This window comes from Pleurodeles waltl, chromosome 3_1 (assembly GCF_031143425.1).
Source record: "Pleurodeles waltl isolate 20211129_DDA chromosome 3_1, aPleWal1.hap1.20221129, whole genome shotgun sequence".
NCBI lineage: Eukaryota > Metazoa > Chordata > Amphibia > Caudata > Salamandridae > Pleurodeles > Pleurodeles waltl.
In genome coordinates, this window is record NC_090440.1 from 1,898,172,064 (window position 1) to 1,898,186,674 (window position 14,611).

The 14,611-nt window shown below is 46.2% G+C and overlaps 1 protein-coding gene across 2 annotated transcripts in view; it reads left to right on the forward strand.

Moving 5' to 3' along the window:
* Nucleotides 1–14,611, forward strand: part of ICA1L (islet cell autoantigen 1 like) — a 370,063-nt gene that overhangs the window by 81,185 nt on the left and 274,267 nt on the right. For both annotated transcript variants that reach the window (XM_069226037.1, XM_069226039.1), the window contains exon 5: nt 11,493–11,691. In XM_069226037.1, coding sequence (XP_069082138.1) covers nt 11,493–11,691 — 199 coding nt within the window. The remainder of the gene's footprint in view (nt 1–11,492; nt 11,692–14,611) is intronic.

Consider the following 14,611-nt stretch of genomic DNA (forward strand, 5'->3'; position numbering starts at 1 on the left):
TATCGAACCATGGGGGCTATAGAAATGGAATTTTAATATGACTGTACTGTGGATCACTGCGCCCAATAGATGAATAATCAGAGTCAGACTGGTGAGCTTTTACATGTTATTACTGCAATGTAGGTATAGAAAGCCAACATGACAACCCAAAATGTTGGCGAATGCCCAAATACCAGCAAACAGACCTTTGGCAACTTAAGTGCATTGATGCAGTTGTGTGATCCACGGATAGGGGATACCATGGAGCACCGACTTTCTCTGTGTGAAACCCACAATTGTATTAGATCATACAGTTTACTTAGGCAAATAATAGGTTCGCCATAGCAGTGCTGCAGCAAAAGGCCAGCAACACCTAATTTGTGAACATGTATTAAACATTAGAACAGCACCACATAATGAAATAAGCCAATATTAGCATGCAAGAGCATATGAGTAGTGTCATGATGTAATAGAGGCACATAAAACAATGCAGTCAACCGTTATCACTGAGATTGGAGTCACCATGTGCCTGACCAGCCCTAGAAGTGGCCGACCTGACAGAAGCTGACCTTGGAGTGTCTTCACGCTGAAGATGCAGATAAATGAAGTCTAGGATACCAGGATACTGGCATGCTCTCTCCTCCTAATGTGGCTACGGAGGAGGGAGCTTCTTATGCTATGGTGGTGCGTAGGGCAGCTGAGGTCTTGGACATAGCCTTGCCTATGGTGCTTCAACCGGGGGTGACAACATCAGAGCCGATGTTGCCCTTCAATGAAGCCCTAACAGACGTCCTTCTGGGTACATGTTTCAAACCCAGCACAGGGGCTCCTGTGAATAGGACAGTCGGTTGCCCGCCATAGACCCGTTCCGAGCGACCTTAGTTTCCTGACACAACACCCAACCCCGGAGAGCTTGGTAGTCCTAGCCTCTAACTCCCGTGATGCCTTCCCTTACGCTCCCCCAGATAAGGAATCCAAGAGGCTGGACTAGCTTGTAAAGAAAATGTTTTCTTCCACCAGCCTGGCATTGAGGTCCGTAAACACCTCTTGCCTTTTGGGCCGTTTTTCCTATACTTTATGGGATACGGTGGCACAGGTGCTGCCCCAGGTCCCGGAGGGCGTAAGGGACACTCTCACACAGGCTGTCAAGGATGGGAGAGATGCAGCCAAGTTTATGATCAGGTGTGGATTGGATATGACCGACTCGCTGGGCAGAGCGATTTCATCGTCCGTGGCCCTACGTCGCCACACCTGGCTACGTTCAACTGGCTTTCGGGGGATGTCCAGTCAAGTTTAATGGACCTGCCTTTTGATGGTTCTTGCCTTTTTGGTGAGAAGGCCGACTCTGCGCTTGAGAGGTTCAAGGATTCTTGAGCTATGGCCAGATCCTTGGGCCTTTCAGCGCCGGTACGACAGCAGTCTGTCTTTCGCCCCTCTCGAGGCTTCAGAATGGGCCTCGTACCACTCCAGTCACAGTTAGCCACCGTCCTCAGGCTTCACAACATCCCGGAAGAGGACGTGGTCGTGGTATCATTTGACCCAGAGGGTCTGGCCAGAGGTCGGCCACCACACAGCCCCCCTCCACTGCGCCCAAGCCCTCCTAGTATGGTTCTGCAGGACCACGTCCGTCCAGTTGGAGGGAGGATTCAATTTCATCTCCCTCACTGGCTTTCCATCACAATGGACAAATGGGTTCTGCAGATCATACGGAAGGGCTACTCCCTCCCCTTCCAGTCTTTCCCTCCCTCGATCCCTCCGACAAAGGAACGGCTGATGGAGGACCATCTGGTTTTGCTCTGTGAGGAAGTTATGGCTCTCTTGGCCAAGGGAGGCATAGAAAGGGTCCCGATTTCAGAAGTAGGCAGTGGTTGTTATTCCAGCTACTTTCTGATTCCCAAAAAGAACAAGGGCCTTCGCCCTATCCTGGATTTAAGGGACGTCAATCTCTTCCTCAAGAAGGAGAAATTCAAGATGCTCACTCTTGCTCAGGTCTTGTCTGCCCTAGCTCAAGGAGACTGAATGGTAGCGTTGGACTTGAAGGACGCGTATTTTCATATTTCCATCCTGCCAGCCCACAGGCGTTACCTGCTTTTCAAGGTGGGCCATGACCACCTTCAGGTTTCCGTGCTCCCTTTCGGTCTCACCAGTGCCCCTCGGGTGTTCACAAAGGTGATGGCGGTGGTAGCAGCTCATTTGCGCAGGTCAGGGATTTCAGTCTTCCCCTACCTCGATGATTGACTGTTGAAGGCTTCCACGCCCCAGGCTCTCGTCACCCATCTCCAGACGACTGCGGACCTCCTGCACTCGCTGGGGTTCACTATCAATGTGCCGAATTCACACCTGACTCCCTCTCAGAAGCTCACTTTTATCGGAGCTGTTCCGGACACAGTGCAGTATCAGGCCTATCCTCCCGAGCAGCGAGTTCAGGATATTCAGGTTATGATACCGATGTTTCGGCCTCTATCCTGGATTTCGGTGGGACAGACTCTGAGGCTGCTGGAAATCATGGCTTCCTGCATCCTGTTGGTCAAGCATGCCAGATAGCATATGAGGGCTCTGCAGTGGGACCTGAAGTTCCAATGGGCACAGCATCAGGGAAATCTTACCGACGTGGTTCAGATCTCAGAGGGGACTGAAGAGGATATGCAGTGGTGGATAGTGAACTGCGATTTGGTCAAAGGCAGACTCCTCTCCCTTCCCAAACCAGATCTCACAGTAGTGACAGATGCGTCACTTCTGGGTTGGGGCGGCCATCTGGGAGAGGTGGAGATCAGAGGTCACTGGTCTCCGGCAGAATCTGGGCTCCATATCAACTTGCTGGAGCTTCGGGCAGTGGGGAGAGCCTTAGTTAGACCTGTTTGCCTCCGTAGAGAATACACAATGTCAGCAGTTTTGCGCGTTGGAGTTTCCAAGGGGGCTATCGCTAGGCAACATTTTTCATCGCGAGTGGAGCTCAGGCCTCCCGTACACCTTTCCGCCCATACCACTTCTGCCCAAAGTTCTCAAGAAAATCAAGAATGACCGGGCCCAAGTAATCCTAGTGGCTCCGGATTGGGCACGGAGAGTCTGGTATCCAGAGCTTCTCAAAATGAGCATAAGTCCTCCAATCAGGCTGCCTCTTTGTGAGGATCTTCTGTCGCAGAAGCAGGGGAAGGTTCTCCACCCGAACCTGTCAACTTTGCTGCTTCATGCGTGGAGGTTGAGCTGCGACAGTTGATGGTTTATAACCTCCCTTCCAAAGTCTGTGATGTAATTCTGGCGGTCAGGCGTGCCTCTACTAAGTTGATTTACGCCTGCCGATGGAAACGTTTTGTTTCATATTGTACAGAGAGGTCTGTTGATCCTCTTTCTTCTTCTCTTTTTAGTATCCTTTTGTGTATTCTATCTCTTGCCCAACAGGGTTCCTCCTTAGGGACCCTTAAGGGCTATCTTGCTCCCTTATCGGCTTTCTTACGCTTGCCTGATCAACCATCTTTGTTTAAGTCTCCTATAGTACAAAGATTTTTGAAAGGGCTTGTGCATTTGTTCCCACCTGTGACTTTCGTCATGCCCCAGTGGGATCTTAAGCTTGTTCTTACCTGCCTAATGTGTGCTCCTTCGAGCCTTTGCAAAACTGTCCTCTCCAGCTGCTCACTATTAAAACAGCCTTTTTCGTGGCAATTACATCTGCAAGGAGAGTGAGTGAGCTGCAGGCTTTATCTTCAATACCGCCGTATCTCACGATATATTCTGACCAGGTAGTGTTAAGAACTTGTGCCTCTTTCCTCCCCAAGGTAGTGACCCCTTTCCATCTGGGTCAAAATATCCCCCTGCCCACCTTCTTTGCACCACCGCATCCCTCTAAGGAAGAGGAGCATCTCCATTGGCTGGACCCAAAAAGAGCCTTATCGTTCTATCTTGACCTCACAAAAGAGTTCCGGGTGGACGACCAACTCTTTGTGGGCTACGTTGGTGCAAAGAATGGTCGGGCAGTACATAATTGGTCCTTTTCGTGCTGGTTCATTCTCTGTATAAAGATCTGCTACGCTTTAGCCAAGAAGCAGCCTCCAGAGGGCTTAAGAGCTCACTCTACCAGAGGGAAAGCTGCTACCATTGCGTTAGCGCGTGGTGTACCCTTGGTGGACATCTGTCAAGCGGCAACGTGGGCTTCCTTGCAAGAAACTATTGCCTGGATAACCAGGTGAGAAGAGAGGGGCATTTTGCCCGCTCACTCCTGCAGGACTTTCTAGTATAAAAATATATCCTTCAGACCCACCACCATGGGTTATAGCTTGGGTATCTATTCTAAGGTAAGGAACCTGCAGCTAGAAGTCTCTATCAGATGAAAAGTTACTTACCTTCGGTAACAAATTATCTGGTAGAGACTGTCTAGCTGCAGATTTCTTACACCCACCCAAGCCTCCCCGCTCTGCAGATATTTTTATACATATATATAATTATGTATATATGATTTTTGGCATTTTTGCCTTTCTTAAAGGCATGTAACAATTTTTACTTCAGTCAAGTGAAAAAGATAAAATCCATAACTGTTAGTTCTTCCATGACTCTGCGCTTGTGGCACGGAAAGTTGTGGGAAAAGAACTGCCGTACGCATGCCGAGGCGGCGTCTATATAGACTACCGTGACGTCATAGATGGCTCCAATGATGCTGACGACGCATGCAGAGCCGGACGACATACGCAGATCCGAACGACTCCACCCGACGGTACGCGCAGGGTACTGCTCAGCAGAAAAATTCCAGATTCGAAGCTGACGCCAGGGAATTCTAAGTTAAGGAATCTGCAGCTAGATAGAGGCTCTACCAGATAATTTGTTACTGAAGGTTAGTAACTTGTTCTTCTCCGCTATGAGAGGCATGGACCACACGCCATGGGGATCACATCCCAGACTGCAACTCAGGACCATGTAGCAGTGAGCAAAGCTATGAATTCAGCTGTGGCTAACGGTGGCCGTATCACCACGCCCCAGAGCTTTGAAAAGTAAGGGCCCACTCCCCGGCTGCCAACTGGTAATGCCAATAGGCTGCAATCGGTTTCGGCCTCCAGGCGCTCAGCAGGAGATCCAGCCAATTACTTACTGGCGTACCAGTGCATCAGGCACAGTTCCAGTAGGCCCTGCGTCATCGGTCAATGGTCGAGGCCTCCCCTTCCTGCGAGGCAACACCTCTGGTTGCAGCAATCTAGGCTGGGTGCAAAGGAGGGGGCCCGTCTCATGTAACAGCGGTCACGGGCCCACAGTTCAGCCACGTGATAGCGATGGCTCGGTCCTGATAATCACCAAACAAGGTCACCAGCTCAGCACACATGCAGGCCCCATGAGGCCATGCGGGCCTCGTCAGTGCAATCCGTCAGGAGGCCCGTCGATCAACTGTGTTTTGACCCTGCAATCGAAACCTGGGTGTGCCACAGCTAACATGGGTAAATAAGTTATAATAACTGGCTACCCAGTGTGGCAAAAAAGAAATCTGCTTTACGTAGTCAGGCCAACGGAGCTCACTAATTCGCCATCTTGGTGCACGGCTTTCTGTTTCTTTCTAATGTCACATGTTTAATTTACCATATCAAACCACACTTTAAAGCAGAACTCTCACTCCCATTAAATATCGGTCTTTTATCATACGCAAAAGTGTTTCAAACAAGTGCAGGTATTCATGCAAAAAACATCTAACCACTTTTTTCAAATAAGGAACCTCAGATCATTCAGCACAGAGACTGTCTGCTACACAAATCTTACAAGACTACCACATGGTGTAGATCCTTAAAAGTAAAGTTCGGAAATGTCATTTTTCTTCCCTCCACCTGCCATAAGCGTGCAGCCCAGCTATATTCGCTGTAGCAAAACTCAAAGAATGGCTAAATATGTGACCCAAGTCCCCAGTCATCGCAACTACTAATGCGGGATGCCTGCTTTAGGAGGTGGGTACAAGCTGAAGTCCATTGGTCAACCAAAATAGTCCTATAACCTCTGTATTAGTAACCATCTGTTTGATGCATGTGCTTCTGTAGCATGTTGTGCACAGTCTTGGTTTCTCGTCCTGGATGCGGATGCTGAAAGTTGTTTTTCATCTAAGAAAATGTTCTATTTCAAGGTCACATTCTACAAACCCACAATGTATCTGGATATAGACTTCAGCTTAGGTTGTTTTCTTTTGCCATTGGGTTTGGTCGTGTCTTTGAATTCTCTGGTTTTGTCATGCTACTGAAGATGAGTAATTTGATGACTGAACACTAAGCTACACCACATGAGAACCTCCTGCAACTGTTGATTGATTTGAAGATGAATTGGACTGGGAAAACGAGTACCAGTTCCAATGAGAAAGATTCATGTGGTGGAATACACCCTTTAAATTTTGCTCTTATTCCAGTAGTAAGTTTCTGTGCTCGGATTGCCATGAGTCGGTTACCTGTGTTTCCAGGGAGGCCTTGACAAGTCTACCTGCTCAGCGTGTAAATCTTTTGGGCACAAAAAAATCCTTTGCTTAAGGAATAGACAGTGGGTGCATTATCTGGATGCAGCATCAAGGCTCTGCTGAGCCACTGTCCAAACAGAGTGTTAAGGAACTTGAATTAATTCATTCCAATGGAGAAAGTGGTGGGCCCTCTGGTAGCCCGGGGTTAATGGGAAGCAGAGTAAAGAATACGTGCCCTCAAAAGACTCTGGCTTCAGAGATCATCCTTCTCCCAGGCACTTACCAAAACTCACACCCAGGACAAAGAACACACCAAGGGTTTCTCAAATTCCATACTCTGAGGATCTTTTTCTGGGGTTTGACCTTGAACGGAGCCTTGGCCCCGTGGCACGTAGCAACACAGAGAGAGCCGTGTTTTCAGCCTCAAACACCCCCCCAAGAATGCCTCAACAGTACACATCGCCTACTGGTCCAGAGGTGCCTCTGCTCTGAAAGGGAACATTGGCGCTGGAGACGACTGACTTCTGAAGTTAAACTGCAAATACAAGACACACTTCCTCTTTACTAAGAAACTGCACAGCCCTCCTCTGAACAGAGGTTGAGTCTGAAGCTGAATTCAAAGCCAGTTTTGGTTCAGCCACACAAGACCCCTTTCTTGAAGGAAACAGCGACAAACAGTTTATTCTGCAGCAGAGGAGACTACTTAGATTCAGTCTCTTGCTACATCCTTGCAAGGCCTCCACCAACTAGTCAGCCCGTGCCAAACAGTGGCATCTTACCTTTGAAGAGCTATTTTGGGTGGAATTTTGGGTTTTCCCCAATCCAGACAAAAAGTCTAGGTAACCCACACAGCACGTTGCCTGCACCATACCCTTCTGCCCAATAAGGAGGGCAAGAAAATGCATTACCTTGGCAAGCGGATGGCAGTGGGAGTTGGCAAGTAATGGTGCATCAGCAACTCTGTCAGCCTGCTTTCTATACAAGACAGATACCAATTGGAGGAACTGGAGGAGCTCTTCATGCACCTTCCAGATGCATATAAAAATAGAGGCAAATTGTGCAGGAAGATAAGTTAGGTTCAAACTCTGACATTGTGTTTACCCTTGATTCTACTGATAAGGCCACATGAAAGACAAACACTACTTTCTCCACTGACATGCTTGACTAAAAGTGTCCGGCTTTTGCCCAGAAGTCCAACAACTCATCGGCCCGCCCTTAAACTATGAACACCTTTTTGATCAATGAAGAAGAAGCACAAAGAGCCAAAAAATCTCATCTTTACTTCTAATTAATACATCCGTTCTCGGGGGACCTTACTTAATATAGTGCTAGCCAAAGCCTTACCAAGCAGTGAGAGAATTATGGCATTTCAGAGTCCACTTCTCATTTACCAAGTGTCGCATCCTCTAACAGTGAGAATGATTATGAAGCGATTGGGAACTATAGCATCTTGCATTTCACTTGTCCCAAACATGGCTGCACATGCACACTCTGCAACATGGCCTTGCAAGACCATGGCCACAAGCGATTGGTCAATGTGAAGATCTTGTCTGATGGAGCCCAGTGTTGATCACAAACTGCAGTGGTGGCGCAGCAAGAATTTGTTACTAGGCAGGTTGTTCCTCTATTCCTCCCCCGGCAAACCCCACCTGCAAGAGATCTTCAGTACAGACGCCTCCCTTATGTGGTGAGAAGTGCACGTTGGCCAGCTAACAATAAAGGACCAGTGGTTTCTGCAGTCAGGACATCTACACATCAGTGTCTTGCTGGGAGCATTTCTTGGCTCCAGTTGCAACAAGACTGGCAACACAACAACCATGAATTACTTACAATTACATGCGAGTTCGCACTGGCCTCAGTTGTTCAGGCTGGCACTGACAGTTTAGTACTAGGCCATTTGTAATCAGGTCCTCCCACTAGTGGAATACCTACTGTGAGTGGACACAAGCTTCACAGGTCTTCTCAGACGCATACACAAATAGACATACACATGGGGAAATTAATGCCTAGGTGCCTCTATAACACCTTCACCATTGGGGGACCCCAGTGTTCATCACTCACAAGAATGCAAAATGCCAAAGCTTTGTCTAAAGGTACCCACAATCCGTGGGGAGTGCACTATAGATCAGTTGGTGAGGACTAATTGCTTCCGCTTTTCCGCAACTACTGCTGATTCCCTGTGTAATGAGAAAGGTGCAGCATGCTCTATTTAGACTAATCCTGATACCTTCCACCTGTTCTTGACTGCTGTGGGAACACAGTACTACGGATATATCATAACAACCAAAACAAACTAACCCTGCACCCATATCTCCAACCGCCAGGGCACTACATTTTGAAATTTAAATTTTGAAATCTTATAATTTGCTTTTCTACAAATCACACAGAAGTACATGCAAACTCTAAAAGAAGCCCGGAAGCCCACTTCATATACATGTTATGCAGATAAACAAAAGTAATGTGTCAGTTATTCTACCAATCTACACAAACAACCTTGCAGGCCACATTGAAAGAAATTGCTTATTACTTACTGCACTTATAAAAGGCAGAACAAGCCTGCTTCTCCATACCTTACACCTACATCTCACAATCACAGCCGCTTACTAACAAAATATGGAACACCAGTCCATCTTCAAAATCCTTGTTGTTAAAGTCTTTATAGAAAGCCTTTAAAAGAATTGTTCCAACACCATTGCTACCATTTGTGTCACTGTATGCGAACATTATCCTTATGCTGTGTATGTGGTGCCAAAGCCAAACGAAGACTACACTATGTCAGTGTAAATTCAGCGCTGTATGTAATTGGAGAACCCAATAATTTCCCAGAAGACTGGGTACCAACCAAAGCCACAACACAAAGGGCCCATGCCAGAGTAATATGTGTTGAATTTTAGTTTAGTAAAGGTGGTGATATTACAGGAATCCATCCACTAAAAGCAACAAAACATATTTGTGCTGAATTAATCATCAACATAAATATGTCATTTAATGAAGCGTACTTGGATAACGTTATGAAGCACCTACAGTATTTTTTAATGCAGAACTATCAGTCGATTTTCAACATATGGCAGGATCATGAATAAAAGTTGCCCACCTCCTGCACAGTAGTCACAGAATATTTAGATCACCGTTCAGTGGGTAGTGATTAATGACAAGCGGGTGATCCACTCAACTAATTTTAGTCCATCGAGAAATACTTCAATAGCAATTATCCATTAAATGTGATATGTGGTCGAGCAATGGTAAAAGTGGATATGTGGTTGACGTTTCAGTCTCTTGTGTCAAATAAGTGAACAAGATCATCCTTGGGAGCAAATTCAGCTCTCAAAAACGAGCCACTGTGTAGGCAGCAGTCTGCTTGCAGACATCTGTAAAGCTGCTCTCCTCACATTCACTAAGCCTGAGCAGAAGCACAAGTCGGTCAAACTTTACTTAAAACTTTGTTTCAGGCTTCTCCTGTTGCTGCTCGCAAGCCACCGCTTAAGGAGATGGGCACTGCTTCATAGTCTATGCACATGTGGTTTACAGAAGCACGTATTGCAAATGAAAAACATTTCTAACCTGTAACAACTTGTTTGCAGCTTGGAGTGCTGTATGTTCACATGCACGTTCTGATCTCCCTGGACGCAAGCTCACAGTATGACATTTGGAAATCACTGTCTTATTAAGGACACATTTTTCTACTAGAACATTTAAACTTTATATCTTGGCATCTCTACGCATACTCTTACTTGCAGGGGAATCGAAGGTGGAGTTTAGGCCAAGTGCATCATTGGTTGCAGGAGAGGTATCAGGAGTCACCTTGAAATCAAAACCTCTTTTTCAAATAAAAAAACAACTTGCAGCATCCACACCCATCATGTGCCAGCAGGACTGTGCATAGCATGTAAATGTACACCACTACACACTGAAAACATATTGTTGCAAGTAATTAATATTTCCTTTTCTCTACCTTGACACAAAGTCAATCAAATTTAAAGGCCAGCACTGGGTTTTAAGTAGTATGATTACTTAACCATACTAATGTGCACATCCGAGTAGTCTTCAAATAATCCACAGATTGTATCTTATATTGTTGTAGTTGTTTTTAAACTATGTCGATAGTCCTCTTTTGTCTGCAGAAGCCAGACAGGTTAGTTTTGCAATCGAGTGAATACGTTAGTTTTTTGAGAGGCCTCAGAAAATAGGACCATCTTGCTGTTACTGCTGGGAAGATGATTTATCCAAGACCCTCCTAAAAATGCATTGTGTTTCAGAGCTTCATACGTTTGTTGTCTTTTGACCTCCATCATCATAACATCAGGGCCTGATGACCTCTTTAGTAAATGCTTTGCAATGTCCCAATAAATCAGTGGTTCATCTTCTTTGTGTTTTTGTCTTCAAGAATAGTGTGACATGTAGTTGTAGATCCTATGTTCTTCTGAATAGAAAATGTGGCTGTTGCTAACAGCTACTACCTAGTTCCAGAACATAATGTTGAGATAAAGGTCATCTAGTTCTCTGCAGAAGTGAGTCAAGAGCTAAAGTATCTTCATAAAGACAAGCCTCCAGGCTAAAACTGAGACTTTCACAATAAAGTAGCATATGGTGCGAGACATGATTTTGATGATGACTGATCATTCTCCATTGTGGAACTCTCAAGGCACATGTACACCTAATACATCTTACGCCAGGGCAATATTTGAAGTAAAAGTAGTTGGTTCAAACACTGTGTTCAACACATTGACATTCTTAGGTCAGCCTTTAATCCCATTTAAGATATAATTTTGAGTCCTTCATAAACTGTGGAGTTGTAGCTTGTGCCATCAGTTACAGGAGCATTTATTTCCAATTGACAGACGTAATTTTAGAGCTTCGGTGTATATCACATCTGTGCAGAATTCTTGCCTGTTCAGTTAAATCATTGGAAATATGTATGTGTAACCTCCCAAACACCAGTTTGTTTTATTTAATGCAGTGTTGTTAAATCATTTTTTGCTTTCCTGTCTTTGCTTTGCTTTTCTGACCATTAATATGATGTTGTACTCTCAAATCTGCATACAAAGGATTGTGTTGAACTAATAAATACCACCGTCACTAACGTCTCTTTTCATTTCACCACCAGGCTTGCTTTACGTGCCCCATTGCATCGCCTTGAGCAGGAAGTCTCTACTTTTAGCCGCAGGGCTGTGTCAGACACACTTGTGACTATCAATCGAATGGAACAAGCACGCACAGAATATAGGGGTGCTCTGCTCTGGATGAAGGATGTGTCACAGGAACTGGACCCAGACACCTACAAGCAGATGGAAAAGTTCAGAAAGGTATTGATTAATCAATCGTTTTAACATAGGTTAGACATTCCATGTTTATCTTATTGTTACAGCACAGAGTTGCATGGCATGATGTAGAACCAAGGAAGTGTTATGCAGACTGCACTCACCTCTCACCTTGCCCACTGCTCTGCCTTCATCACGGGGTAGACCTCCTTTTGAAGTTGCGGGCTGGTTCTGCTCCCCAACCTCCATCCTTGGAGATTGAGCTAGGTAGCCTGAGATCAGTTTCCTAAACCTCCTGAAGAGGTGAATATTATCCTTCTGCTCTCAGAAATACTCCACCAAGATAATGTTCTCAGGCAGATTGGGAAAGTTTGTTAAGTGATATGTGACAACTCAGTAGACCCTCTTCAGTTCCGACTGTTTGAAATCATACATTTCGTCCTCTCGCTTGCCCAGCAGGAGTGCACAATGTCCACTGTTAAGGGTTAATTATAAGCCTTGTTGGCCTCCTCCTGCCTACCTGACCAGGTGTCTCTTTCTAAGTCAACCTTAGTTATAAGGTTCTTGAAGTGGCCTATGAACATGTTGCTCACCTGCTTTAATAATGCCTCAATGGGACTTCAATGTTGTTCTTACATTTTTAATATATTCTCCTTCTGAACCATTACACTGTTGCCCTTTGTAGCTCCTTACTTTCAAAACGGTCTTTTTAAGTCGTATCATATCAGCTGGGCATATAAGCGAGTTAGAAGCATTGGATGTAAATCTTCTATTCACCTCTTTCTTTCCCGGCAAGTTGATGCTAAGAACCAGGGTTGCATTCCTGCTGAAAGTGGTTACCCCATTCCACTGACACCAATCCATCACCCTGCCAACCTCTTCCCTCTGCCACATCCTATGAAGAAAGACTCCACTGCCTTGATTCCAAGAGAGCAGTCAGCTTTTATGTGGATAGGACATGAGAATTCAGACTGCCTTACCAGCTCTTCATTGGATACGTGGGAAAGATGAAAACCAATATAGTACATAAAATGACATTGTCCAGGTAGATAATCCTGGGTATATACTATACATGTGCTATGTTTTAGCACACAAGAAGCCACCTCCCAAAAAAAAAATATATATATATATATATGTATATATATATATATGTTTGATGGCCTGTGTAGCTGCAGATACACATGCTGTGCATTATTCTGCCATCTAGTGTTGGGCTCGGAGTGTTACAAGTTGTTTTTTCTTCGAAGAAGTCTTTTCGAGTCACGAGACCGAGGGACTCCTCCCTTTCGGCTCCATTGCGCATAGGCGTCGACTCCATCTTAGATTGTTTTCTTTCCGCCATCGGGTTCGGACGTGTTCCTCTTCGCTCCGTATTTCGATTCGGAAAAGTTAGTTAGTTATCAGAAAATTCGACGGTATTGTTCGCACTCGGTACCGGTTTAGTGTTAGCACATCGACACTGAAGAAAGAAGCGCTCCGGCGGCCCTTCGGGGCTTCCACTCTCCAGCGGGGCCTGGTCGGCCCAACCGCGTCCATCTTCAAACCTCATGGACCGGACCCCCTTCCGCTTCTGCCCCAACTGCCACGCAAAGTATACTTATACAGACCAACACTTGGTCTGTAATCTGTGTTTGTCTCCGGACCACAGGGAGGATACTTGCGAGGCCTGTCGGGCATTCAGCACCCCAAAAATCAAGAAGGTTTCCTCTGAGCCGAAAAAGACTGTACAAAAAGCTTTGGTGCCGAAACATGCAGCCTCGGAGCCGAAACCAGGCTCCTATACAGAAGAGCAAGGCCTTTCAAGTCAGTTGCAAGGGCACAGATTTGAACAAGAACTGGGCATGGGAGAGCCAGACCATACCCAGAGGAGGCTGCACATACAAAAGTACACGGGGAAAATCCAAACTCTTCCCCCAATAAAAATCAAGCGAAAGCTAGCTTTCCAGGAGACGGAAATGCAGCCAAAAGCAAAAGTGGCTAAAGACAAAACACCACCAACATTCTCGCCACAGCAATGTCCATTGCATTCGCCACACCTGTCCCCGGTAGCAACACCCCCAATGATGCAATCGCCGACACACATGGGGATGACGCAAGATGACCCGGATGCATGGGACTTGTATGATGCACCGGTCTCAGACAAAAGTCCCGATTGCTACCCGGCAAGGCCGTCACCACCTGAGGACAGCACTGCATATATGCAGGTGGTTTCAAGGGCAGCTACATTTCATAATGTAGCAATGCATGCAGAACCCATAGACGACGACTTTTTGTTTAACACATTGGCATCCACTCACAGCTCATACCAAAGTTTGCCAATGCTACCAGGCATGTTAAAACACGCCAAACAAGTGTTCCAGGACCCGGTAAAAGGCAGAGCCATCACGCCTAGGGTGGAGAAGAAATATAAACCTCCCCCAACGGACCCTGTGTTTATCACACAACAATTAACTCCTGATTCGGTGGTAGTGGGAGCAGCCCGGAAGAGGGCGCACTCCTAATCCTCAGGGGACGCACCACCGGCCGACCAGGAAAGTCGGAAATTCGATGCAGCAGGCAAGAGGGTGGCAGCACAGGCAGCCAATCAATGGCGGATTGCCAATTCCCAGTCTCTACTGGCTCGATACGACAGGGCACATTGGGATGAAATGCAACATCTCGTTCAGCACCTTCCCAAGGAGTACCAAAATTGTGCCCAACAGGTTGTTGAGGAAGGACAAACTATTTCGAACAACCAAATAAGGTCGGCTATGGACTCAGCAGACACGGCGGCAAGGACAGTGAACACTGCTGTAATCATTCGTAGGCACGCATGGTTACGGAGCTCCGGTTTTAAGCCTGAAATCCAGCAGGCTGTGCTAAATATACTGTTCAACCAAGAACAATTATTTGGGCCGGAGGTGGATACGGCAATAGAAAAACTTAAAAAAGACACGGACACGGCCAAAGCCGTGGGCGTGCTCTA